The 23,369-nt window shown below is 41.4% G+C and overlaps 2 protein-coding genes across 2 annotated transcripts; both read right to left on the minus strand.

The window, feature by feature from the left end:
- Nucleotides 1-9,397: 9,397 nt before the first annotated feature.
- On the minus strand, nt 9,398-17,511 carry LOC104951926 (uncharacterized). The gene is made up of 6 exons (XM_010778662.1): nt 17,300-17,511; nt 16,085-16,488; nt 15,734-15,890; nt 12,320-12,439; nt 11,188-11,278; nt 9,398-10,688 (listed from the first exon to the last, which is right to left on the minus strand). Exons 1-6 carry the CDS (start codon nt 17,349-17,351, stop codon nt 10,490-10,492), a joined length of 1,023 nt encoding a protein of 340 aa, XP_010776964.1. The 5' UTR covers nt 17,352-17,511; the 3' UTR covers nt 9,398-10,489.
- Nucleotides 17,512-19,263: 1,752 nt separating this feature from the next.
- On the minus strand, nt 19,264-22,103 carry LOC104951927 (arrestin domain-containing protein 3-like). The gene is made up of 6 exons (XM_010778663.1): nt 21,807-22,103; nt 21,238-21,295; nt 21,009-21,156; nt 20,642-20,723; nt 20,270-20,526; nt 19,264-19,963 (listed from the first exon to the last, which is right to left on the minus strand). Exons 1-6 carry the CDS (start codon nt 22,060-22,062, stop codon nt 19,556-19,558), a joined length of 1,209 nt encoding a protein of 402 aa, XP_010776965.1. The 5' UTR covers nt 22,063-22,103; the 3' UTR covers nt 19,264-19,555.
- Nucleotides 22,104-23,369: the final 1,266 nt, after the last annotated feature.

The raw sequence follows: 23,369 nt of genomic DNA on the forward strand, positions 1-23,369 counted from the left end.
TGAAGACACCATTGCAGAGTCCAGTCTACTGAAGATAAAATGCCATGGACAAGTTTTCCCAAATCCTGCTGTGAACAATTAGTCTTTTAATCCTAGATATATTCCTTTAGTGGATAGTAAGCCTGATTTAGTAACTGTTTTAATGTGACTGTTAAACTCAGGTCAGAGTCCATGACTACACCTAGAATTTCTGGCTTTACTGTTGTTTTGAACATTGCAGACTGAAGCTCAGCGCTAACTTTTATACGTTCTGCCTTGGCTCCAAAAACCATTACCTCAGTTTTGTCTTTGTTTAATTGGAAGAAGTTCTCGACACTCCAGTCATTGATTTGTTCAATGCACTTACTCCAGTGTTTATTGGAGCATAGTCCTCCTGTGAAATTGTTACGTAAAATTTGTGTGTCATCCTGCATATGCTATGGTAACTTATTTTGTTGTTCTTCATTATCGTGAGCCAGTGTTAGCATGTAGATGTTAAAGAGAAGAGGCCCCAATATGGAGCCTTGAGGAACCCCCATATCAATATTTTGGTCAAACTCCAGATGTGTAGGTTACCTATGAAACAGAGTTGTTTCTGTCCTTTAAGTAGATTCCCAAACCAATGATAGATCTGTTTTCCGAAAGTCCCACCCAGGTTTTTCCAGTCGGTTCTAGTAATATGTTGTGGTTCAATCAGTGTCAATACGTCAGCACTGAGATCTAATAATACAAACACTGAAGTTCTGCCACTTTCTGTTTTAAGTGGATGGGTCATTGAAGACCTTTCACAAGAGCAGTCTCAGAGCTGTGGTTTGGACGAAAGCCTGACTGGAACACATCAAAATAGTTATTTAAAGTGGACCTATCATGCTATAAATTTGAATAATATAGTGTAGGACCATACCTATATAAGGGCATATTTATACTTTTTTATTTTTCAAAATACCAAACAGATCATGACTTAGCCATTCCTCATTTCGCTCATTTAACACTGTCTTTTCATGGGCTGATTCTGTGAGAACAGCACTAATCTACAGGCTGGCATATGTAACTACAGCGTCCTCCAAGCGGCTTTCGAACGCAATGTCCGTGGCCTGTCTCCTCCTGATTGGTTGGAGTTGGCCAATAGCCGTAGCCGCCACTTCTGTGACGTCAATAGAAGTGTTCAAATCTGGGTCAGTCCTGTATCAGATCTGTATGGCAGCACTTTTAAAGAGATTTGGGTATGGAGGAAAAAAGAGGGTTGTGTTTTTCTGACAAATTGGTGAGTCCCTGGAACACCGGGGGACAACATATTCATGTATCAAAGACGTTACAGAAGTGCGCATTTTGCCATGATAGGTCACCTTTAAATGCAAGAAGTTACTCAACTGTTGAAAACAACTTTTTCAATGATTTTACTAGAAATGGGAGGTTTGATATGGGCCCTGTAATTGTTCCATATTACTGAAGCGTCTAGATTAATTCTTTTTTGAGAGCGGTTTAATGACTGCAGTTTTCCAGGGCATGGTGGAAAAAATACCTGAGTGAAGAGATTTGTTTTACTAATATGCAAGTAGATCCTGAGGCCATGAAGAAAAACATCATTTGAAAAATCCTGTGTGGAATAATATCAAGGCAGCAAGAGGAGGATTTCAGAAGTTGAATAATGTCATCTATGCGGCTAGGTTTTTATCATTAATCTGATGGAACTTGTTTCATGATGTCTGAATTGATATTAGGTGGACATAGGGACACACATTTGCTGTACCTGATACAAGAGACCACTGACTGCTTGTCTGATTTTCTGATTTTGTCGTGAAGAAGGAGGAAAAATCATTGTACGCACCTGGTGGATAGAATTCAGAGGATACTGACTGGGGGGTTAGTTTAGTCTGTCGACGGTAAGCAAACAAGCACGTGCGTTGTTTTTGTTTTTGGTAATGATGTCAGAGAAGAAAGACTGTCGTGGCGTTTTTCAATTCCAAATTTAAAGGCCAGTCTCTCTTTATAGATTTCAAAGTGAAACCTGGAGATTTGTTTTTTCGACACCCTGCGTTCAGCTTTTCGAAGGCAAAAGCTTTTTTACATCATTAATGATTGGTCACGATTCTCATGTCATGTCAAGTTTCATGTCTAGGGTTTGGGTATTTTGCTGTTCTCCCTGTCATCGTTTTCCTCTGGTTATTGTCTGGTCCTTTTCCTGTCCGTTAGGTTCCCTGGTGTGTCTAGTTTTGGTCTGAAGTTGGTTCACCTGTGGCCCTTGATTTCTCCTCCCCTGCCCAGCTGTTTCTCGTCTTGTGATTACCCCTCCCTGTATTTAAGTCTTGTCTCTTCCTGTGTTCAGTGTTGGTGCTGCTTTTTGTTTGTGACCTAGTTCACCGTAGAGTGTTTTGTTTGTCCAAGTAGAATTAATCCTTGAAAATAAAGGTATTATCAAGTGTTATCTGCGTTTGGGTCCTACCTGCTTCACTCTGCGTATCAGAAAGCACCACCTTGAAATGGCCCAGCAAAGATCCGTTCGAGCTGGAATTAGTGAATTTTTCCTTTTTGTTTGGCTAACTGCTTGGATTCGATGGAAGAGAGCACCCTGAGTTCAGCAAGCGGGAGGCTGTGGTCGTCAGAGGCGCGCCAGAATGCTATCGCGAGAACCAGGTTTGGTGACAGTTCTACCTGGCTGGATTTCAAAGATCCTCTTCGGTGTGGGATTCCCCGGCCTGCTATGCCCAGGGGCATGTAGTCCCTGTCTCCCCATTCCCAACTGGCACCATACGCCTCGGTGGGCTTCCGTCTGAAGTCAACCCGTGCTTCTGCCCCAGTCGTCTGCTCCCTTTCCAAGGAGTCGTATTCTGGAACTCGTCTGGCTTATGGAGTCCACGGAGCATTCCAGCGGTCTGCTAAGAGAAGGAGTCGCAAGGCCAAGCTAGCAGCCCGAAGCCCCAGAGCCATGTCCAACCCCAGTACAGGCCCCAGCAGCCATGGCTCCATGCTCCAGTACCGGGCTACACAGCCATATGGTTTCGTGCTCCAGTACCATCCCACACAGCCATGGTCCCGCTGCTCCGGTTCCGTGCCCAGCAGCCCATTGGTTTTCCGGCGCCAGTCCGGGCCAGCAGCCCATGGTTCTGGCTTCATAACGGCCCCAGTACCTGTGGTCCCGACTCCAGTTCGCGCTCCAGGAACTGGCGTACCGGCCAACGCCAACTCCCCGAGTTTCTGTCGGCGTACCGGCCAACGCCAGCTCCCCGAGTCCTGTCAAGCATACCGCCGACACCAGCTCCTCGTCCTGTTGGCTGTTCAGCCGACGCCGCTCCCAGAGTCATGTCGGCGTACCGGCCGACTCCAGCACCTCGTCTCCTGTTCGGCTCTCCAGCCGACTCCAGCCCCCGTGTTCTGTTGGGCGAACCCAACCTCTCTCAAGTCCCCTCTCGAAGCCACAATCTCCCAGTTCCCTCTCAAGTCAACTCTCTCAGTTTCCTTCTCGAGTCATCTCTCAAGTCTCCTCTCCAGTTCCCTCTCAAGTCTCTTCTCGAGCTACCTCTCGAGTCCCCTCTCGAGTCCCATCTTATCGAGTCCCCTTTTCAAGGCACTTCTCAAGTCACCTTCTCCAAGTCACCTCTCAAGTCTCCTCTCAAGTCCCTGCTCAAGCTCCCCTCTCCAGTCTCTCTCAAGTTCCTACCCGAGTCCCCTCTCAAAGTCCACCTCTCAAGTCTCTTCTCGAGATCCCCTCTCGAGTTCCCTCTCGAGTCTCCTCTCGAGTCTCCTCTCAAGTCCCCTCTCGAGTCTCCTCGTCGAGTCCCTCTCTCCTGTCTCCTCTCAGCGTCTCCTCCTAAGTCCTACACCCGGAGTCCCTTCTCAAGTCACCTCTCAAGTCTCCTCTCAGTTCACTACCAGAGTCCCCTCTCAAGTATCCTCTCGAGTTCCTCTCGAGTCTCCTTCTCAAGTTATCCTCTCAAGTTCCCCTCTCGAGTCTCCTCTCAAGTCCCCTCTCGAGTCTACCTCTCTCAGTTCCCGTCTCTCAGCCCTCTCTCGAGTTCCCTCTCGATTCCCTCTCAAGTTCCCTCTCAGGTCCGCCTCTCGAGTCTCTTCTTGAGTCCCCTCTCAGTCTCCTCTCAAGTTCCTACCCGAGTCCCCTCTCAAGTCACCTCTCAAGTCTCCTTTCGAGTTCCCTCTCAAGTATCCTCTCGAGTTCCCTCTCCGAGTCTCCTCTCCGAGTCCCTTCTCAAGTCCCCTCTCAAGTCTCCGTCACAAGTTCCCTCTCAAGATCCCTCTCAAGGTCATCTCTCAAGTCAACTCCTCAAGTTCCCTCTCGAGGCCCTCTCTCAAGTTCCCTCTCGAGTCCCCTCCTCAAGTCACTCTCGGGTTCCCTCTCAAGTCACCTCTCGAGTTCCCTCTCAAGCCCTCTCTCGAGTCTCCTCTCAAGTCAACTTTCAAGTTTCCTCTTGAGTTCCCTCTCAAGCCCTCTCTTCTCTCTCGAGTTCCCACTCAAGTTCTGCCAACCTGTGTCCTGTGCCGTTGGAGGTCCCGCAGTCTACTCTTCTGCCGGGGGTCCTGCCAACCCATGTCCTATGCCGTGGGAGGTCCCGCAGAGTGCTCTCTCTGCCGGGGTCCTGCCCAACCCTGTGTCCTGTGCCGTTGGGAGGTCCGCAGTCTACTCTTCTGCCGGGGTCGTCCTGCCACCCCATGTCCTGTGCCGTTGGAGGTTCCGCAGACTACTCTTCTGCCGGGGTCCTGCCAACTCCATGTCTTTTCCGTTGGAGGTCCCGCAGACTGCTCTTCTGCCGGGGGTCCCTGCAACCCCATGTCCTGTGCCGTTGGAGGTCCCGCAGACTACTCTTCTGCCGGGGGTCCTGTCAACCCCATGTCCTGAGCCGTTGGGGGGTCCCCGGACTGCCTCTTCTGCCGGGGGTCCTGCCAACCCCATGTCCCGTGCCGTTGGAGGTCCCGCAGACTACTCTTCTGCCGGGGGTCCTGCCAACTCCATGTCTTGTCCCGTTGGAGGTCCCGCAGACTACTCTTTTGCTGGGGTCCTGCCAACCCTATGTCCCGTGCCGTTGAGGTTTCCGCCGACTGCTCTCCTGCCGGTGGTCCTGCCGGCCCGGTGTCCTCTTCCGTGGGGAATCTTGCCGACACCCGTCCACCAGCTCCGGATCCTGTCCGGTCGACACCGGCTCCTGCCCGGCCTCCGGAGCTGTCCCGTCTTCGCCCTCGAGCCCGTCCCCTGAGTTTGTCCGCTGTGGTCTTCGCGCCTCTCGAACTCTGCCTTGCCCCGGGCCGTCCGCCCGAGACCCCTCCTCCGAACTCTCCTTGCCCCCGGCCGTCCGCCCGAGACCTTTTTTTTTAACTCTGCCTTGGCCCCGGGCGTCCGCCCGAGACCCCCTTTTGAACTCTGCCTTGCCCCGGGCCCGTCCGCCCGAGACCCCCTCCTCGAACTCTGCCTTGCCCCCGGGCCGTCCGCCAGACGAACCCCTCTTCGAATTCTGCCTTGCCTGGGCTGTCAGCCCAGCCTTGCCCCCGGCCCGTCCTCCGGACCCCCTCCACCCACCCTGCTGGACGTTGTTGGATTTTTGTTTTGGTGTTTAGGGACGTCTAGAATCCGTCCCTTGAGGAGGGGGTTCTGTCACGATTCTCATGTTATGTCACGTTTCTATGTCTAGGTTTGGGTATTTTGCTGTTCTCCCTGTCATGTTTTCCTCCTGGGTTATTGTCTGGTCCTTTTCCTGTCGTTAGGTTCCCCAGTGTGTCTAGTTGTCTGATTTTGTTCACCTGTGTCTCTTGTGTTTCTTCTCCCCTGCCCGGCTATTTCTCGTCTTGTTATTACCCCTCCCTGTATTTAGTCTTGTCTCTTCCTATGTTCAGTGTTGGTGCTTCTTTTGTTTGTGACCTAGTTCACCGTAGAGTGTTTTGTTTGTCAAAGTATAATTTAAGTCCTTGAAATAAAGGTATTATCAAGTGTTATCTGCGTTTGGGTCCTACCTGCTTCACTCTGCGTATCAATGATGTTGCAAGAGGCATACCGGGTTTACAAAAAGGCCCCCACAAGAGAATGCTTTCATGTTAAACCTGTATTATGCGCTCAATATAGCGTCCCACATACCAAGTAAGTCCTTCTGCTACCTGGTATACCTGAAACATCTCCATCATATCCCCAAGCCAGAGTCCTGCCAGAGTCTCAAAATATTTGCAACTGGCATTATTTCAGCATTGCATAATACACTTTCACAGGAAAAACACGGCGATGCATTGTATAACAAACTTTCACAGGAAAAACACGTCAATGCATTGTATAACACTTTCACAGGAAAAATAAGCTGATAGATGTGAGATAAACATCAGCTTTCTCACCTTCATATCACAATATCTGGTTTACAAAGAAAGAACGTGGTGACTGGCCCTAGGTAGTTCAAACAACTTTCGCCATATATTTTTACAGAGCAATAAAATGTATCTCACACAGTTGTGTGTCTGGTTCAGGCTCGGACTCTAATGGTCTGTTTTTTTTATACAACACATAAAACACCTGAGGGAAGAGTTAGTACCATGTGCTGGCCATGTGTGGACAGTTTTGTGAAGCTGCAGTGAATCCAGAAAATAAACAGCAAACTAACCAAACGGGAACTATGAGGGACTTGATTCATTCCTATCCATTTAGAATCTTTTGGGGATAATTCAACCTTGTGTCAGCCAGATTTACAATAGACAGACACAACTTGTGAGGCAGTGAATGGACCCTTCATACCTCTGCCAACAATAGTACTATGGACACATGCTGAGACATACACAAAAACACTTTATTGTTAAATGCTCTGTTGTTAAACATGGTGAAAAGTACTATCAATTCGATACCTTTCACATTCACACACAACAAAATAAACTGATCCATACTCTGTGGTAGGTGCATTTTCATATTTTTAAAGTATCAATCGTCTTTCTTTCAAGCTCTTGTTAGTTGTTTTTCTCTACTTTTTGCTAATTAAAAAAACCCGAAACATATCAAAATGAATCAAAACTCAGGTGGTGCTTGAACAATACAACATTTTATATTAAACCTGCACAAAGAATGTTTTGTTTTTGGTCAATTTCTCTGTCTGTTAGCAGCATTTAATACAAATGTAATAAGTCTTTCTGGCATGGATGGTCACAATAATCCACATGACATATTCATAACTTCTAAACTATGCAGTGCAGAATAAAATGCATTTTACGGATTTTTTTTGTACCAACAATAATTTATTCAGAACACTTCTTCACCAAATGTTTGAATTGGTTCCTATTATTTGACATAAACTACCCTCATTGTCGAATGCAATGTTCAATTGCAGCCAAACTAAGAATAGGCTGTCCAACAATCCTACAAAATGAGACTGCATTTAATTAGTCCATTAGTGGAAAGGAGGTATGCAAACCATTAGCAGATTTACGCTATAATTGGGGTTCTAAAATATTTGTATTAATTTCAGATTAGACTTCCAAAAAGCTTGCTAAAAGCGACATTTAATCTTTAGTTACAACCTTTGCTACTGCGTAACAGAAATACTGCCCAAGTGTGGGTGAAAGGTGTATTATTCAGTGTGTTGAAAACTGATTCAACAAAAACAAATAACACATAAAGATTTTAGCATTTTTTGTTCTGGAATTTGGAAATGAATTGAAGAGTATCCACCATGCAATGCTTAGAGGTAGAGGAAGCTCAGAAATCTCTGAGTCCTTAGAACACATCTGTTTAAGGTTGCTTCTGTTCCTTCCTCCTGTTGATCCCCTTTCCTCTAAGTCTCAAACTAAAATGTTGTCCACACCACTTCCCAACGTAAAGAGCTTTTTTTCTACTGTTTCTCACTGGCGGTTATGTATATAGAAAACACTATACTTTTCTGAACGGTCATATGGAGGTTGAGGTAAAAAAACATTCTGCTTCATCTAGTAACTGTCTTGTGGTATGATGCTTAGGGATGAGCAGGATGTGGTTAGTCTCCAGTCTCTAAGAAACTACTTTTCTCCCAAAGAAAACATTTACTTGAGGTGAACAAAAACAAAAAGGAAAGGAATACAGACAAAGGAGTGCTATTCTATAACTTTAAAGCTTGAATCACTTTAGCAATGCTAGTTCAAATTCCCAGGAACAAGCAGAAACATCTCAACAAAGTTTACAAGGATAGTTGTGCAAATTTGAGCAAACCATTGTTTGGAGATTGTAAAACAGAAAATATGATTCGACAGGTATACAAAGTGCTGAGTCAGTCCTCTCTCACACACCCCTTATTCACACAGGTATCACTCCCATCCTCTTCTGCCTCACCTGCAAACAAAACATGTTAGTGCACGTAAAGAGCAGCCTCAGTACTTGGAAGGTCAAGCACTCACATGGGTCAATGGGTTGACTTTCAGCTTTAAGGGAGTTTGAGGGTGTTGACGTGATCCAAATAGTTTTGACACTACACTCCATTGCAGAGAAGGATAATGATAGGGTTACAGTGCTAACACTCTTCGTGCAATGTATGTAAACACCTAGCAGTCAAATTATAGTAGAGCTGAAAGGTGCCCTCATTGGCATTGTTTATTTTTAAATCCAAAGAGCTGTATTACGCAACAGAAACATAAAATAAATGTGTCCGTCTGAATATAGACCTTATTATCATGCAGAACTCAACATAAAACACAATTTAAAAGTATGATGAATCTAATACCCTGATAACATTTACTGGCCTGTCAAAACAAATATGATTTGTGTGAAGGCTAAATGATTCGTTTGCAAAAATAAATGAAAGAAACAAAGTAACCTCGTTTTTTTTCTAGGCATCAGGCATGCGGATGTGGTTTGGGATGCCATTTCATTTCCAGGGTGCTGTGTGCTGTTCATTAAACGTTGAGCCCTCTCATTAGTACAAACACTATCAGCAGGGGAAACGGGGTATCAAGTTCCAGGTTGAGTGTACAAAAATGTCCATTAAAAGCACAGAGGAGAAGAGAACTGCTCGCTAATGCACTTTTAACAGACTCATGTAGAACAAGCTCTTCTTCTGGCAGTTTTGTCCAAACACGTTTACCTAATTTCTTATTAAATTGGAGGGATGTGCTTCACCTACCAAACAACACAGAGGCCTCTCCCAGGAAAACAACAGTATAACAGCCTTTGGTTTACTGCTGTAAACACGCTCTTCCTGCTGGGAAGTTTCCGTGCCACAGGGAATGCCATGTTCTCTGGAAGCCTCATCAACATCATCAATTTAATTAGTTTAACTGGGATTACTGCAGCCCACAGGCAGTCTGAAGAAATTATTACAAATGGTGCTTTTGCCAGCAACCATCCCCTTTCCTCCTAACTCAAGATGATGATATTAAACTACTATGGGAATGATTTGGCTGATATACAACAAACACAGAAGAACATGCTCTAAAGATAAAACATCACAATACTATGTAGTCATAAAAACAGCACAAGTCATCTGTATGATTTTATTAGATAGTTTACAATATGAAAATACTTTTTTAGTAAAAAAAATAACCAACACATTTGCCGCAAATTAGTGGTCTGCCAGGTAGCGATATGAAATGCAAAAGTAAATGATAGTTGACGAAACAATCTCCACTCAAAAGTTGGTTCTGGAGCTTTTAACTTTATCAACAATCTTCACAGTGGACTTTGAAGGATGTAAAACCCCAAAAGTGCTCAGAATAATGGCAAGTTAAATACATCTACATGACTACAGAGCTAACTTCTTTTGCTGATGAAGAAAGTGTAGTAAGGATACGCTCAAGTGGACCTTGAGTGAAGGTTAAAGGCCATTTTAGTATTAAGTACCCCCCCTTTAACACTTTAGTGCATTCCAGAACAGGGTTATGCTGCCAGTCTAGTGACCTTACTTATGTAAACTAGGTTATGATTTTTTTCTGAAAAATCTCAATAACTATATATTTATGATATAGAGTACAAGCTAAATAATACTTAATTCTGTTCTGAAAACAACTTTCTTGCAACACAATGGTCATTACACTTTCCTGTAAAACCCCAATTCCTAAAATGAAGGGTTTGAGTCTCAGGAGCCAAAGTGACACCTGAAGTAACTCAAGTGTTCGAATCTTCATATATGCAACAAACAAAAATAACTTTTCTTAGTATTATTCCAACTAAAGGCCTAAGCTATTGGTTACTTTGTTAAGTGCTTGAGTTGTAGTTTTATTAAGCATACAAATAATGGTTTGCTTAAAAACTAATTTACTATTTCATCCAATAAGCTATCTCTTAAATCAGCAGAAGTTAGGTATTTTTCAAATCTGACAGTCCAACTCTTTTCTGGTGGCTTCCTAGCAGCTTTTATCTTCCTTTTGGCAAGTATCACAGAAATGGTCCGACCGATACTGATCCTTTTTATGAAACATTTTGTTTAATTCCATTTGGATGCCAACGTTCTGAGAAGATATTCTCTTTTCTTTGAACCCTTTCAGATACATTCAGAAGATAATAAAGTTGCATGAGAAACAATGCTTGCTTGCACAGACAGAACCATGTTAAACATTATTTACAGTCCAACGCTCAGGCTTCGTACAGTGGAGTAACAGTGCCATCCTTCCACTCAATCAGGATTTCTCCTCGTTGTAAAGTCGGGGTGGAGTGTGGGAACCGCATTGCATGCTGGGTCAGCGGGGCTCTTTCACTGAGCACCGGGGACCCAGGGACACTCGCCTCTGGCCTCGGTGTGTATGACTTCAAAACACACACCACCTTCTTCCTTCTGGCACAGCAAGACAGAAAAGAGCAGAAAGTTGGCGGCAGTAAAACATGTGGCTTTGTACCAGAGCGCTTTGAAATATATTGCCCTATTTATTCTATCCAATGTTTGTCAATGTCTTATGTGTACTATTACTGTTGGCATATATGATATGATTAATCATTGAGTATCATTTATATATTTTTTTATTACCCTAAAATGTCTATAGATGTACGTATCTGACCTAAAATGACGTGAAAATAGAAATAAACAAGCAATTCTAGCTTCAGAGAAAGTCAAATGTTTTCTTATTTTACAATTTAATTATTAATGGATAAGCAAAAATAAAATACATTTATGTTATGTTGGTTTACTGATTAATTATCAAGTTAGCATTTCAAAAGTAAATCAATATGCATTTGATCAAATCCCGTGTGTGTGTGTGTGTGTGTGTGTGTGTGTGTGTGTGTGTGTGTGTGTGTGTGTGTGTGTGTGTGTGTGTGTGTGTGTGTGTAGCATTCACCTATTGGAGTAAACACTGAGGATAAGAATGAGAGTCCCCAGGACCAGAGCCAAAGAGCTTAGTACCAACATGGTTATCTTCCAGCCCATTCCTGTAAACATGTACAAAGACCAAGCCACACATCATTCATTTTACACAACCCACATTGCATTGTTTATGCATTTGTTAACATTTATGTCAAGACTCTGACCCTGCAAATAAAAGCCCATTGAAACTCCTTTACAAACACTGCAACACACCCACTATATACTCTGCTCTCGAATCAACAGTCATCCATCTCCACCTAGAGGTGAAAAACAACTACATCTGTACTGAAGAAGGAAATGACAACTTCAGTGCCAAGAGAATCAGAGTGCACTGACATCATGTGACAGCCTATGTTTTTAAGCAACTTTATTTATAACACAGACAATTGAATGCTATACAATTAAAACAATAAGTAATAACTCCATCAGGACCTGAACCTCTCGTCACTTAAACAGTTTCTTCCCCTCTGCTACCGCCTCATCAACAAGGACCGGGACCCACACTGAGAGTGACTGTTTATCCACTCCACAAACATTATGCATTACATTAATACACATCATTTGAAGAATATGTTGTTCTTTTTTCCTTAATACTGGGAGCCATGTTCATGCTCAGCTCTGTGTTTTAGTTTTTTAAGCTTTTAAGGTTCTGTTTCAAATTAAATACTTGTCTTTATTCTTTTTTAATGCTAAACAGTTTCTTAATAATACTAATTGATATTATTGTCATATGTTTGACCTACTATTGCAACTTATTTTTCTTATATTGTTAACATTTGCACCAGCAGACACTAAAGCAAATACCTTGTATGTTTAATCGTACATGGCAATAAACTTGATTCTGATTCCTGTCCAAAATAAAAATTACATTAATCTGTGTAATTAAACAGCTTTGGTAAAGGATGCTCCGGAGTTCCTGTTGCTAAAGGACATAGGAAAGGTAGCATTGATGCACCTTTCCCTTGACATTTAGATAATTTGAATGGCTTTTATAATGTAATAATTTCACCCAGTTGGAAACCTTCCTCAGCTAAATGGACTAATGACTTCAGATACTTCTATGCTTCTATGTCAGCCTACATTAAATGATGTGTTACCAAACTCACCATAGTCCATACTAAAGAAAATCATGGTGGGATTTTCAGGAGATTTGGTGCTCAGGGATGAATGAGGCACATCCATTACAGGATATGTTTGCGAGACCTCATCAGCCATTAAACCTTCAACTGGAAGTGGAGAAAAAAGGGAACATGTTACAACGAATCAACTCAACTAAAAGCAAGGACTACAACTGAACATCCTAGGTTGAATTGATATGCCTTTTGACCAAAGAAGCTACAGTAGTGTCTGTCCGTCTTTATTAGTGAGACAGAAGTCAGTTAATCCAGGACCAGCTTGATGTAAAAACAAGATGGATCACATTTCAATGATGCAAATTCATGGCCTGTCTAGCTGCCTTTTTAGGGAAATATTGATCAGTCAAGAGTCTGATGAATAAATCAGATCCTTAGGCTACAAGTAGGCATTTTGTAATAAAAATCTAGAGGCCATGGCAAAATACATCAGATATCAGATATAGAACATGGAATATCTTTTAAAAGGTGTCATGAGCTTAGTTTTTGTCTTTATAGATAATTTCTGTTATATTTGGAAATGTATTTCCTCTTTGTTTCTTGTCTGGTTTTACTTCCTGTGTTTGCCCCCCTGGGCCTGATTATGCTCACCTGCTGCCCCTGTGTGTGATCTCCCCTCCCCAGCTGTGTCTTGTTTTGGTGATTGTCTTGTGTGTATTTAGGCCTGTCTTCCCCCCAGTGCTCTCTTTCAGTTGTTGTTTCCTTGGTGTGGTTCCTAGTCTCTTGTCGGCATGTTCTACATTTCTCTCGTCTAGTCTTCTCAGTCTTCCCGGTTGATTGCTAGTTTTTTTTTGTTTGACCTAACCTGAGGCCTGTACTACGCAGCAGGATTTTCGCTTAGCCGGCTAACTTCAGGGAAAACTCTGGGTTTCCGGTCTTACGAAGCTGGTTCTCTTTTTAGCAGGCTAGATCTCCATGGTAACTTATGCTGAGCGGCTAACCTGCCCCGGAGCAGGTTAGGTTGCAGGCTAAGAGCTCAACTCAGTGAAAGCACTGCCTGCTGACCAATCAGAGCTCTGTGTGCGGAGTTTAAAGCTATCAAGTCATATTACAGGAGAAAGGTTTAAACTGCCGTTGCAGGAAAGACGGCCAGCAAAAATCACAGACTGTGTGAACGTGAACATTAATAGAATATCACCTCCCATCTTCAGAGCAATCTGACTATTATAACATTAGCGTTAAGAAAGCTTAATTAAATATCTGCCACAACATAAGTAACCGGATCAAAGTAACAGTACAGTCCGCGGCATATCACATCATCATATATTTCCTTATCTGAGTCAGCTTCTTGAGCCGTATCTGGCCGTGCAACACTCACAGTGTCACATACTGTATGCAGAAGTATTATTTTAAGCAACACACTCACACACAGTCACACAGTGACGAAACACTCGAGTCAAATGTAATTAAAGTCAGATCCACTCTTTTCTTAGACGGGGCAGTGATATCATAAACCTGTTAATGTACGCATTCAAACACTTGTTCTGTTACCAGCTGTGTTCACCTTGCAGGTGCAGCTATGTGGCTTTTATCCTGGATAAAGTGTTTAAGTCATGGATGTTTGAAGTTTAACGTCTTCATATTTGTCTAATATTATAGTTGACTTTTCATTCAGGAAGTATGACGCTGCACTGTCAGTATGCTTCTCCATGTTTGTGATTGGTCGAATGCTCCAAATACCACCCCTTTCATGTGAACGCGCACCTAACTAGATAGGGCACGGCTGGCTTGAGCGATCCACTTGATAACCCGCGTCGTAGGACAGTTTAGCAAGAGCGCGTATGTTTTGGATTAGGCCAACCGGCTAACTCAAACATATCCAGGTTAGGTTGAACCAGCTTCGTAGTACAGGCCACTGGCTTAGTGAGGAACAAGCTGACATGGTTGAAATTGAGGGATTCAACATGTTTTTTACTAATAGGACACATTCGAAAGGTGGGGGGACTGCACTTTATATTAACAAACGTTTCAAAAGTAGAGCTGTCAGTAATACTTACCGCCCCAGTGACAAAAAGGTATGTGTAGTTTGAATTTTTGTGCCCATGGACTACTGTTTGCACACATTTGTTTAAATGCTAATCATTGTGCAAAATGGTTAAAACTTGCAAATGTTTAAAAACGTTGACAAAAGTAACCCATCAAAATGAATGGGAAAAGGGGAATCCTGGAAAGGCTTCTGCTCAGAGGCCATCAAATCAGACTGTGGCTGTACTGGGTAGCTTCCAGGTGTGTGTGTGAACTATGCGAATGTGATGAGGGCGTTGCTGAAAGAGCGCTCTGCCCTCCATTAAGTGAAAGCCCTCGCTGAATAAATAAGAGAAAAATAAGCTTTGAGGAACAGCAACCTTTTCAATGTAAGAACAATTACTAAATGTATTATCCTTTTCAAATGTAGTGTTTACTTTGAGTTTTGACATAATAATTGAATGCACCACCAAGTTTGGAAATGGTCACTGATTTGCATCCAGACAAAAAAAACAAATCTACTGTTTTTTTACTATTAATTATTTTCAGAAATAGACCATCAATGTAAATCATACTGGCGTGACTTATTACAACGGCTAGCTAGAGAGTATTTATACACTTTGAACAGAGTTTCCGTTAGAATATTTTTTCACCGGTCAACATGTCCGTTAAAGTTTAAATCTTCCGGACAAAATGAGAAAAGTGCCGTTCAAAGGTCTTCTTTGTTATTTATTGAGCTTTTAAACAAATTGATAACGACTCTATATAATAATATAAGAATAATAAACGGAGCCTCTCTTTTCCTCCCCCTCTCCTGACAGCTCCGTCAGTATCCGTCTCATGCAGCTGGCTGATCCCAGTAATGAGTGACCCGACAGTAAAAATAAACAATATTTATAACTAGTTTAGAAATAGCTAAGTGTGATGATCTAACTTGAATTGTTGTGTTCTGCTCCGCTCTGCCGGTCCATCAAAGCGGGCGGAGCTGCAGGTGATCATGCAGAGCTGCGTGTCTCCGTCAGCAGCAGCTGATCTCTGATCTCTCTCTCCTGTACGATTAGACTTCACTGCATGTATGTCCATATCGATCAGATCTAGCTAGTTCTAGCTAATGATATGATTGCCTGCGTATCAATGGACACCTAAACAATAAGCAACATTTTGAGAGAGATTTAGATTTGACGTCTTCAGCATATTTTACCGGTCATAGTCCGGTAATTACCGGCTAACGGAAACTCTGGCTTTGAACTCATATAATTGAAAATAGTGTCAAGTAGCCTAGTTCCAAAATTAGTAACAAAGGAGGGTTTTATCTAGTCGCTGGTTATCTCTTTACGGAGGTTTTTGCCACTTTTATCAGTCACATAATGTTAGAAGACAACACACTAAACTACTGTTAGTGAGATACTTTTAGGTCCTTACATGGTTCAGCCTGTCTGCGTATGTCAGACATGGCACTTGGAACAATGCTGTGTTCCAATGATTTCCCCAGGTTGTGGTGAAATTGGTGTTGGTTGTGTTTGATGTCTCTCCCTTTGCACAATGTCTGGTTGTCAAGTGTCCGCCACCTGCTGCCAGGCTTGTAAATAAAACGAGGCAGAAAAAAATCGGGCTGGATTAGACATATTTTAGGTTTAATCTCTTGGCATAGAGAGGGTTTGTTATAAAATATCAATATTTCTTCCCAATTTGCAATAAGTAATATGATTAATTTACTAATATCAGATGTTATGTCTCATGGAGCAGGTCCTCCTCCTGTTATACCATTCTTACCTGCTTATGTTCCCTTGAAAGAAAGACCAAAGTGGATTCTTGTGTGGCACTCAGGTGCAGCCCCCTCCCCATCAAAGTGAGGTGGCCCCTCTTGGAACAGGACCACGCCTGGTTGCTTGCCTCTCTGCCTATATCCTCCACTGCCTCTCCAGCAGCAGCTTTGCCACTTTCAGCGAGAAAGACGCAGGACTGCAGGCGCACACCTTCATACTGCTCTCCAGGTGCTGTCAGACACTCCCCGGTGTGGTGGTTGCTTAGAGCCTGGCTCTGTGGGAGCCAGCGCCATTCCTGTAAGGCTGAAAATGGGCTGCATTCACCCAGAGATACTCTCCCTCCCGAAGATCCTTCCTGAACCTGCAGACATTTACCCAGCAGCTTGTTCTGAATTGTCAAGCCAGACGCCTCTGTGGAAGGGACATTAAACAAAAAGCATTGTTTAAAAATAGTATTACAACTCATATAGGCTACCTCTCAGCCATTGTATTTGGGGAGGGAGCTAGGCTAGGTTTACAATTGTCAAATTAACAAAAAGTGTTTCTGAAATAAATTACATACCCCACCTTTACAGTAAGTAACATTTTTAGAAACTTGTACTTTAGTTAAGTGTTTTTATTTGTTTCTACTTATTACTTCCACCCCACTACAATTCAGAGGTAAATCATGTAGTTTTACTCCACTACATTGTCGTTACGCCTTTAGTTACCTTACATATTTCGATTATTGATAGGAAATATAATCAAGACTTTACCCGGAGGAACATTCACAAGCTACCCTGCAACATACAAAGTAAATGAAACTGGCTGCACCTGTACGAGCTGTGATAAACACATTAGTAGTAGAGTCCTACTTCTTCTACCTCTGGCCTACTTCAACACAACATTTCCCCATGTATTTAAGTAGCGATAAATCCACTCGTAGCTCTCTTACATCACTACATTCTTCTCCTGAAAGATACAGGAGAGACGATTTAACGTTGACTAAACGGGTTTAGTTGTTGTCAACAAAGATAACTCTAGCTAGCTAACGTTAGCTCAGACTTGGGAAGTGTTGACACGATAAACACTACGCAACTATTTCGACTGCAGGTGAAAATAACCCTTTTCCTTGGATTGGAATCGCTTTCTTCTCGGTTTAGTAATCTGGAAATCACACAACTAACTGCGTTATAAAGTTCAGTAGTACCTGCAAGCTAAAGGTTAACTTTCTTAACATTACCTTTGTAAATGACGAAGAGAAGCAAATGGACACACAGCAGCATTCTTCCCATGGTGATGGCAATCACAGGCACAGATCGTTTGGGGTCTTCAGTGGCAATACAGCCTGCATCTATTCAGCAACAGTAGCAAGTGCAAGTGGGCGGGAACAAAGGTTTATGCACCCTCCCTGTATGCATCTATCACTTGGATAGATCCATAGAGGATCCGTGCCTTCCTCCCCATTAGTCTGCAGAGGGACATCTCAGTCTTTGGGGGACATGCAGAATTCCTTTGAAATACACTGTTATTGTCCAGGGAGAATGCATTGTTTACGTTCTGGTGGAATGTAACTAAGTACATTTACTCAAGCACTGTAGGCCTACTGAAGTGTAGTTTGGGGAACTTGGGAACAAATGTTATGCTACTTTAAACTTCTACTACATCTCAAATACAAATATCGTATTTTGTACACTACATTTATTTGGCTCTTGTAGTGGGTACTTTTTATACAAATGACATATAGGCCTACCACTACAAACTATCCAACAGGACAAATTACAGCATTAAAAACTAATAAGTATTTTCTAAAAATAAAAACAGAATAATATAATCATACATTTGTTAGAAGACCGATCCTGCATAATCTGTACTTTTACATTTGATACTTGAGTTCACTTGGCTGATAGAACTTGGGTACTTTTAAGTAAAATGTACCTAAATACTTTTACTTGTATTAAATTATTTTTGAAGTGTGGTATTAGTAGTTTTACTTAAGTAGCCTACAGGCTCTGAGTATTTTTCCAAAGATAACTTTGATTGCCCATTTCTATTTCTACTCTTTCACTGTAACAAGGTTTTGAGATGAAAAAATACATTCCTGTTTTCCACTGTTTATGCAAATTAGGTTGCTGTTTTGCATATTCTGTTACTGTCCTTTTTTAGATCAACAACTCATAGACATTCCTTGTTTTCCACTATGGCAGGAATGAAATGTGTTAAAACCAGTGTGCTACAACTCCATGGACTACCAATTAGATGTAAGAACATAAATCTGTTATAGAAAACATTGTCCCAGGCTGAATAGGATTGCCCATTTGTAACTGGGAGGAATGGGACAGCTTTCATGGCGGCATGGTCACATGATGTTTTTCTCCTTAATGATGCACCACAGAGCATGGTAAACCTTTATCCAAATAAACACATTCAGTGTGTGGGGGAAACTTCTGAAGTGATTGGAGTCAGGACTCAAAGAGAGACACGAGGAGAGCTGGAGCTTTGATGGTAAACACTGACGGTTTATTTGGAGCTTCGGCCGGAGAATTCACATAACATATCACTGGCCACGAGTTGACCACACGGTTGAGATGCCACAATCAATTCTGAAGAACCCTCCTGTAGCTCGAGGTTTTAACTAGTTCAGAGTGTAATAATCAACATTCTTCAATAGATAGACTTAACAGCTGGGGAAACTGAATCACATTTGTTGTCAAGCCCATTGAAATACCAACATAAAAGCGGAATTTCCTGTTTTCCTGTAACCCTTACAGTCATTTGTTGACTGTAAACCAGAACAGATAACTCAAAAGTGACTTTTGAAAAGTCAGCTTTTTGAAAACCAACATGGCTAAGTTAAAATGTTAGTTTCAAAACAAAACTTCTCAATACTGGGTATTGTACTTACTTGTAGTCGAATGCGAAAGAAAACAATAGCCATATTTTTAAAACAGGATTTAAATAATCGATTTGGACAAAGTGTCTACTGTTCATATGAGAAAGTAAATCAAAGGCCAACACATACATATGGCCAACCATTTCAGTGAATCAGTCTGAAGTATGTTTTGTGCGCACTGTTTGATTTCACACCTTTTGTCTGTCCAATGTATGTGAGCTTCCTTTATCGTTTGTTACAGAACTTCCCTTTTTGCATGAAACAAATGGAAAATCACCATCAACGACTGAACAAATACTGCAGTCCCACAATGGTTAAAGTTAGAATGTTTTATTGCTGACATTAGCTTGACATTTAGTGCAGGCGTACATTTGACATATTTAAACATAAGTCTGGTTTCTGAAAGGGACAGTCAAAGATAAAGATAGCAGCACCCCACCCCAGTTATACAAACACACAAAACAGGTTATTTTGGCTCCACTGTAGATCAGAACACACTCTTTACAAATGAAATTGTTTTTCACATATACAGCTCTGAAGAATAGAACAACTCTTACTGAGGGAGCTAGTCTTTTTTTACTAGTTTTGTTGTTTTCCTTTTGAAGCTTAGTTTTTATAATCTGACCCAGTCCTACCTAAGTCGTCCTGAGGAGGGGAGAAAAGGGACATGTAGGGTGGAGGTTCTGTGCCCTGCTGAAACGGAGGTGGAGCAGCATTTGAAAAACCATATGGAGCAGCAGGTTGTGGCCACTGGTTATTGTAGCCACTTGTCATGTTTGCATGTTGACTGGGATCTGGTGCTGGGTACCCATAAGCACCTGGGCCTGCTAGTACAGGGTAGGGTCCCGGTGGGAAGGCAGGGGGAGGGAAGTCGGTGTAAGTTGGGGCCCCAAAAGCCCCAGCCGGGTAAGGCCCCACAGCCTGACCAGATTGAAGGGCAGCCAAGCTTGAATGAATGACGACCAGTGGAAACTTCACTTCAGGGTCAATGGCAAAGCTAATGTCCAAGTACACCTTTGAAACGGAAACAAAACAAGAAGTAAAATCTGTCTACATCAGAGAGTTTCTTTAATAAAAATACATTTATGGAACTATTAATTAAGTTGATCATGCAGTCTGAATGACTATAAACACTATTATTGGATTATACTATAAAAATGTATAATATAAGCTGGTGTGTTTTTTTACATTTCTAATGTTGTTGAATTGTGTGATGTTAGACAATAATTGACGGTGCCAAACTTGCTTTACCACCAATATTTGCAAACAAAAGCAAGTCATTAATGCAATTAATTAAGTGTAACAGGACCTTTTACACACCTTGACATAATGCTCAACTGAGAGGATTTCACAGTTTTGGATGGTGCAATTTGCATCGCCGGGAATCTTCACTTGGCATGAGAAAGTTTCCTCTGAGCCCGATGTGATAGTGTCCCCCTCCATTTTGTACAAACGTAGGTCGCTGACATCAGTGCAGGCTTCGGCGCGGTACACTATTCTCTGCTGTAAACTGACTTTGGGCTTCAATTTTTTGGATGAAGAGTTGCGAATTTTGGCAACAACAGTTAAAGTGTCACCTATCAAAAACAAATCATAACATCTGATTATGCAAATGTTCCTTTGTAAAATAAGATGATTACAAAAAAAAATTACACATACAGTATACACACTGTATTAAGCTGGTAATTTTACCTGGAGAGCAAACCTTCATGTTAACGGTAGCAGACATTTGCACCTCTCCTTTGTCTTTTTCCACTGAACCAGACTGGGGACACTAGAACAAATAATACAGACAAACATGATTTCATATCAACTGAATCCCTCAAATAGTGGAAATTATAAATTCAGTTGAAAAATGAATCTTGCTGTTTCCCTTTAGATTAGGCCATCCTGATTCCTCAAATGTTATATCATAATGGGAAAACTCTCCATAATATATTAAACTGAATTTTCTCCATTCTAGACTCCATTCAGACATATTCTGTTTAAAACACAACTCTTCTAGAAAGTCTAAATAGTGGATCAAATTCATAGCACGTTTTATTAGGATTCCATTTACCATTACAGAGCCAGGGTGTAACAAGGACTTTGACACAAACTTGAGCTCTTTCTGGACTACAGAAGATGGACGCCAGCTCCTGGACATCTTTGCTTCAAGCATGTAGACAATTCTTCCATGAAGCCCCTTAAAGGATGACGGCATGTCCCTGTAAGACAGAACAAGATGCAATAATTGGTCAAAAGCAAACAATGACACAGTATGCTATATGCTAGTAATGTGTACTCACTCCTGTGGGATTGTGAACCTGAACTTAAAGCAATTGGCCCCTTTTGGGAGTGCAGTGCCTGCAAAATAAGTGAGATTGATTTACACTTTTTGAAGAGACCTGACAAATGACAGAGGCTTTATTTACTCAGCAGAGCATATTTAGGCTACTTTGTGCATGCGTATTAGATTGAGGGATTTGGGTGGTGGAAGTTCCTGTGTAGCCCTATCAATTTCTGTTTATTTGCAGTAGGTCAAAAATGTGTAGATTTATAAAATATAAAGCATAATAAAGTATATGGTACACATAAGACAACATTCAGAAAAGTAGGGCTATTAGCATTTTTTTATATTTTCTTAAACAGCTTATCTATATAAGTAATGGAAGTGTAATTTGCAGGTAAATCATTCATATGAGAAGCAACCAGTGCAGAGATTACCAATATTAAAAGCAATAGCCTACAGGTAGGCCAATATATCAATCCTAACACATAGATCTATCAAACTAACACCCATAATATTAAAATAACATCAATTGAGTGTTGAGAAAAGTTGCGAAAATCAAAAGGCCAACGCATTTATATTGCCTACCTTTGTCATTTTCTGGCACTAAGTACTCTTTGAGTTTGAGGTATCTCCTGTGCGCAGTGCGCGATTTCCGTCTATCTCCGGTTCCCTCTGTCCAGTGTACACGAGCGTTCCCTTTGACTTTCACCACCAGCACCTTCAATTCGGTTTCTTTTGTCAAAGTGAAAGTGACTGTGCCTGCGATAGTATCTCCTTGAGAAATAAATCCTTTCTCGTTGGGAGCTTCGTATGATACAATGAAGTCCTTAATCGGAGACATTTTGGATCGGTAAAACGGGCTCTGTTTACCACAGGTGTGACTACAGGAAGGGGATTATGGGTTTTATAGTGTTCAGTGAATCTGTCAACTGGCCAATAGTAGCCTACAAATTGTGTGGGCTATTGTGCAGCTGAAAATGGGCGCAGTTTAAATTCCCTCCCCTGGTTTCAGCGCTAAAGGTTATTAAAGGTGTGGCTCACATGATGTTAAAACCTTTAATACAACATACTGTTAAGCAAACCAGGTATTACACAATCAGAAAGGTTTTACACCACTTAAGTGCCCTATAAATAATGTTATCTTAAAATATAGGTTCAATAATATTAGTATAATTATTAGGCTATTTAAATGGTATTCGTGAAATTACAAAACTGGAATTAACTTGAAAAAAAACAAGTAGAAATCTATATTTCATAATCTGTACAGACTGATCTCAAATATTGCTTTTTGTGATGGTGGGTAGATTTTGCATTGCACATTTCGATGTAATATGTTTTGAATCTGAATCTGAATCTGATTTTAGTCAACCCATTTTTTTATTTATTTGTATTATATTTAAATGCGCTGTTGTAGTGTGTAGAGGTTTCTATATACTTTATAATATGACTAAATGAAAATACATAATGTTTAAAAATGAGAATAAGTGACATTTCAAATGGTTTATTTATAAATACAAAAATATATGTCATGTTAATATGAGAGATATCAGATGCAGGAGATAAGTGTTGTGCTGTCTTGTGGCTTAGACTTGAAAACATAGAACAGAATACAATTTAGTGTTCACGCTCACATTAAATATGTAAAAGTCTTTATTGAAATCTACAGGGAAGAAAATGGCAGTTTGAGAGTATTACAAATCAGGTTTGCAAAGAATTGGGTATTTATTAGAAAAAAAAGTTTTCTGGTATAAAATTGACAGATTGTAAAATACAAAGAACATTCAGGCCTATATTTTACCTCTAAGCTATTTCTTCAAATAGCTTCCAAACATAAGTGAGGCAGATAGAGTATGTAGCCTATAAACAATACAACTGAAAGATTGATCAGTTAAAGAAACCTGAGTTAAACAAGGCACGTGAAATACACAGTCAATACTGAAGGCTGAAGTTAGAGTAATTATGTTAGCAGCTGGCAACACTAATGATCATTATGAATTGACCATCACACAACCATCACATACAATGCATAAGTGATATTCTGGGTATACTTTTTTACATGCAAAAAGATAATGTTGCACACAATGTCTTTTCAATCTCACATTCATGCTTAGAAATCAACAACAAAAACTAGAGACTGCCAAGGCACAC

The sequence above is a fragment of the Notothenia coriiceps genome, unplaced genomic scaffold, assembly GCF_000735185.1.
Source record: "Notothenia coriiceps isolate Sejong01 unplaced genomic scaffold, NC01 NC01_scaffold00019353, whole genome shotgun sequence".
NCBI classification, from domain to species: Eukaryota; Metazoa; Chordata; class Actinopteri; order Perciformes; family Nototheniidae; genus Notothenia; species Notothenia coriiceps.

Excerpts from the sequence above, each read along its gene's own strand:
- LOC104951927 (XM_010778663.1), bottom strand. The coding sequence starts at position 22,062 with ATGTCTCCGATTAAGGACTTCATTGTATCATACGAAGCTCCCAACGAG. Across the intron at positions 20,527-20,641 it reads CATGAAGGTTTGCTCTCCAG|GTGACACTTTAACTGTTGTT; the intron begins GTAAAATTACCA and ends TGTTTTTGATAG. Across the intron at positions 19,964-20,269 it reads CAGTTGAGCATTATGTCAAG|GTGTACTTGGACATTAGCTT; the intron begins GTGTGTAAAAGG and ends TCCGTTTCAAAG.
- LOC104951926 (XM_010778662.1), bottom strand. The coding sequence starts at position 17,351 with ATGGGAAGAATGCTGCTGTGTGTCCATTTGCTTCTCTTCGTCATTTAC. Across the intron at positions 16,489-17,299 it reads TCTCTTCGTCATTTACAAAG|AGGCGTCTGGCTTGACAATT; the intron begins GTAATGTTAAGA and ends TCCCTTCCACAG. Across the intron at positions 10,689-11,187 it reads CTCAGTGTTTACTCCAATAG|AAGGAAGAAGGTGGTGTGTG; the intron begins GTGAATGCTACA and ends TTGCTGTGCCAG.